This window comes from Mixophyes fleayi, chromosome 2, assembly GCF_038048845.1.
Source record: "Mixophyes fleayi isolate aMixFle1 chromosome 2, aMixFle1.hap1, whole genome shotgun sequence".
NCBI classification, from domain to species: domain Eukaryota; kingdom Metazoa; phylum Chordata; class Amphibia; order Anura; family Limnodynastidae; genus Mixophyes; species Mixophyes fleayi.
The window spans coordinates 98,560,392-98,565,175 of record NC_134403.1 but is presented as its reverse complement, the minus strand read 5'-3'; the positions used below and the strand labels follow the sequence as shown (position 1 = coordinate 98,565,175).

Sequence of the window (4,784 nt, the reverse complement as noted above, 5' to 3'; positions counted from 1 at the left end):
TAAGTCTGCAAAAGTGTTTCATTGATGCCTTTACAAAAATGGATTTCTGACTGTCTCTTAAGAAAAGAATAGACTTGTTCTAATTACCTTTTCCATCTATATGAAGCTACTAATGCAGCAGCAGCTATCTTTTATGCTACACTGTTAAACATGCGCTAAATCAATCAGTTGCATACTTACATTACATACCAGTGGCAAAGAAAGCAATATTATAATTAATCTTTTTTTTTATAATGCGCCACAAGATTTCCGCAGTACAGAAAAAAAAAGACAGTGAATCAAACAGGGTAAAATGATGCAGACCAATAAACAAAACATTTCTCCAAATAAGGCTTCCACAGTGAAGTTGGAGCAGAAGAATAGGTAGAGAGACAGGAGGGAAGAGGGCCCGGCTTGTCAGAGCTTACATCCTAAAGAGAGGAGATCGAGTATGGAGATAAGGTTAGTTGGATGGCTTGTAGGCTTTGAGGACCAGATACGTTTTAAGTTTCCGTTTTGAAGGTGCACAAATTAGGGGGCAGTCGGCTGGAGCGTGGAAGGTCGTTCCAATGGAAGGGGGCAGCTCGGAAGAAATCTTTGATTGACTTGAGTAATCTACAGTCTAGTTGGCAAGTGGTTTTGGAACCCCTTCTAGATAAGGACTGGAACCATATGCTTAAAACCCTTCGTGATGCCACTTTTTGCCTCACTTATCAACATATTCATCTGTTTATTTTACATAGTCTTTTACACCCTCACTAGGTTGCTCGAATGGGTCAATGGAGTACTTCTGCCCGCCCAAAGGGTCATGCTTCTGGCACCCACTAGTTCAAAAATTTTGGGCTGAGGTTTGGAAATGTGCTACTGGTGCAAGCCCAGCTGCTCCTCCTATGAATCCCAAATGGCGTCTGTGGTATATCTCTAGAGCGTTGCATGGATCATCCTGCGTATAAATATACCTTTAGCTTAATAACCATAGCCAAGGTTATAATTGCTAGAGTTTGAATGGCCCCAGACCTGCCTGACATTGAAAAATAGAGAGCGCTTGTTAATGCTACCTTGCAATGCGAGAGATACATGTATACATATCGCAAAGCCAAGTTTGCAAGGTTTGGTCCCACAGGTTAAGATCGAGATATAGAACCCGCTTGGAGGATTTCGCTGTCTCAGACTAGATCAATCTTAGTATGGGGGAAGGGGGAGCACTGTAACTTTAGCCTTCTCGAGGTTATGTTGATATGATTTACTGAACTAATACTTTTTTGGCTCTAAGTGTGGTGAAGTGCTTCATGTTTTGTGATGCCAATATGTGACCTGCACGTAATGCAACCCGCTTGCAACCATTTATATTACTTTTTGCTGTGTTACTGTATATCGCTTTGGGTGTGGACAAGGGAAGGCAAGTGTGGTTCTTATGCTTTCCGTATACTTTGGTGTGATTGTTTCCTTGTTTTTTGTCTGTCTGCAAAAACCAAATAAAAAAACTTACCTGATTTAAATATTGCTCGCTATTAATGAAAATGGAATTTATGACATAAGGCTAACAATCTGAAGGCCCTTGTGACATATCTAAACCTACTGACATAGAACCTTAGATTTTAAAGGTTGTGTCTTACCCTTCATTTTTGTTACCCCAAACCTTCTATTCAGCCCAATATCAAAAGTGTGGGCATCCCTCCTCTGATAGGAGGAGACCTAGCCAGCCAAAGCTTATATTCTCACGACACCACTGCATAAATATGCTTTCCAAAAAGGATGGGATTATCTGAAAAGGTACAACCAGCATTATTCATGTTGGTGACCCCTTAAAATCTTTGCATTCAATTCTAGAATACACTGAATTGTAATAGCTTTTTCCACATAATAAAACAGTAAAATCGGCAATATGGGCATATACCTATGTAGTGTCCGGGAGATAAATCTGTGCATTTGCGCAAAATGAAATGTGCAGCATGGGTAAAAAAAAAATCTGGTTCATGAATGACCTCAAAATATCCAAAAATGTTTTCAGATTTCTTTTTTATATATTTATTTTTTGTTAAATGAATTTTCCCACTGCTGTATTTGTGACGTATAGCATTTGTAAGATTTGTTCATTCTTGTCTGCTCTCTGCAGCATGAATTTCATCTAACCTTTATGAAGTTAGTTTGGAAATGTGTAGTCTGGGCTCTCTCACAAGCCTGCTCCTTCCTGTTTAGCTTTGAGTTTTCATACTGTGTTGGACTCTTGCACAGCCATTAACTTTCAGATCTTAGAAGGGCACTGGGGAGAAATTTATAAAATGTCAAATATTCAAACTGAAACACAAACTTTTTATTGCAGAAAGCAGTTATGCTCTTTAATAGAATCTGTTTGTATTTGAAAAGATCTCCCCCCGCCTCAGAGTAGCAGAAAGATGGGTGTCCTTGCCATGAGACGCCCACCTTTACTTCTATACTTGTCAGTTGTGAACCCCCAGCAGCTGAGATAGTCTCAGATTGTCAGAGAAATGGTTTCACTCCCTCTGTCATCAGGGAAGTGTTTAAGCTGAGGAAGCATTTCCCTATAGCGTGATAGGTTCATACAGACCTACACATTAAATCAGTAGAAAAGAAACAGAAAAAATAAAAAAGGGCTGAATATTTAGGAAGAAAGCAGATATGTTTCATTAGCTCTCATATCAGCTGCATCTTTATCCATACGGCAGAAGAAACTAGTAACTCATTTTGGCTATGTGAATTCAATTTAAGAGAGAACCTACTGTAATTGTAGATATTAGTGCATCTGTCTAAATGTGTATCTTAAATATGCATTTGACTTTATGTAGCTGCTTTTAGTTTATTTTTATTTAGTGTATACATAGAATGTTTCAGGCACGTTTGCCCTGCCTTTGATCTTAAAGCAGCAATCCCATGAAAAATTGAGCAGTGTTTCTTTTACATAAATCACGATGGCCGGCTATAAGAAAACGCTTTGTAATTACCATTTTCCTTGGTATGTTTCTTCATGTTGCTATTAATGATTTATAATTCTGCAAAGTTTTCAGTATTATGTGCCAATCATGGCAACCGCTGTCACATAGCACATGATGTAGTGAGCAGAGAGGCTTTGGAACACCCCTCTGAGCTTTGGCTGCACTGTGCACTGTAAAATCCTCCATCTCCTTCTCCCCTCTCTGCCTTCACATGACATGCTGAGAACTGTGGGGCATATTCAATTACGTTTCCAGTCCGCGGGATCGCGCCAGAACGGGCCGCGAAGTTAATCCACGGTACCGCAATAACGTGGATTGGTGCGTATGAAAATCCGCGTTATTGCGGTACCGTATTACCAGCAATACTGTGCAGGTTCCGCGTTACCGCGGACCGGAATCCTAATTGAATATGCCCCACAGTGTTTAACTGGTACTCCCCTCCATAGAGATTTTAAAAAGGAGCTAATGATTTGTGGGAGGACAGCTAAGAAAAATTATACTTAACTTGCTATTAACTTGTGGCATTGTTGCTTTAAACTTTCGTTTCTAGTGCCTGGAACAGAATGATAAAGTGGTTCTCTGGCAACTTTCTCAGTGCCAGTCTTATATTGACACCCACAACCCCTAATATACTTAATTTTCAGTAAAAATCTGGATAGTAATATTGTCACACATTTGGGTAAGCACTAAAATGATTCCCCACCAGCACTCTGTGGGAAAAATATTATTTTTTTTTATTTTTTTTTACTTTTACAACCTGTTTTGCAAGTTCTAGTTTGTTATTTCCACTGTTCATGTAATCTACTCCCTTTCCACCCTGACAACAAAAAATAGTAATTCTTTTTCTCAGCTTGTATCTTTTTAACCTAGTGACGTTTTTCAGATATAAAAAAAATAGTGTCAGGGGAAGTGTAAACAAATTGAAGTACTTAGAGGAAATGATCGTGTATTTTTATATTGACCTTAAACCAGGGATGGACATAACACAGATCTCACGAACCAGTCTGTGATATCTAGGAGCCAACATGATCTTCTAAGGAACCACTGAGGATGATCGATGTGACCCCAAAGGTTTAGGTGCTAGCAGTCCTTTATTTTAGTCACATTGATTGCCAGCCCCCTGCCCTGGTTAATCCAGAAATCTGTGTAAGGAATATATGTCTATTGCCTGAAGTGAAATCTGTCCGTGTGAAAAGTGATCCTCTTTATGGAAAAATAAAATCTGAATTATGTCCAACTGTGTAAAATGTATGACCACGTCAGAGGGCTATGCTATGTCAAATTGCTGTACACACAAGTTAATCATTTTTATTTGTACTGAACTGCAAGGAAACTGTGGTTTTAGAAGCTTCCTTTATACTAGTAAACCTTTTCCTTTCCAGTGATGAACGACAAGCAGAGTCTTCCTGAGCATGTAAAACACCAATCATACTGTATATTTACTATGCTTTGATGTAATAGTAGAACCTGACAAAGCTTCTAGAGTTATCTTTTAATGATTGTATCCTTCTTTACATAAACTAAATGTACTTAGCGTAAAGCAGATTCCACGTAACAAAATAGATCACATCAATGCGTTATTAGTACTCCTAGAGGTCTCTTTAAGGGATACAACATAATAATAGTGTATGTGTAATTATTTCTCATTTACTAAAATTTGACTGATTCCGTGTTATTGCGTATTAAAGGTTATGTGATACTTTCTATGATAATGACAGTATTTATACTTTACCTCAGCTTGTGTTAGCATTTATATTAACAGTATGTACTATAATATCTGCACCCACACAGTATGTATACAGTAGTACGCTGGTGATTTAGTGTGTTAGTGATTGTATTACCAGTATGTAC

General features: G+C 38.4%; 1 protein-coding gene across 1 annotated transcript in view; it reads left to right on the top strand.

Moving 5' to 3' along the window:
* The first annotated feature begins 430 nt into the window (after nt 1-430).
* Nucleotides 431-4,784, top strand: part of AKAP11 (A-kinase anchoring protein 11) — a 31,837-nt gene continuing 27,483 nt past the window's right edge. The window contains exon 1 of the mRNA XM_075197706.1: nt 431-441. Within this exon, the coding sequence (XP_075053807.1) occupies nt 431-441 (11 nt within the window). The remainder of the gene's footprint in view (nt 442-4,784) is intronic.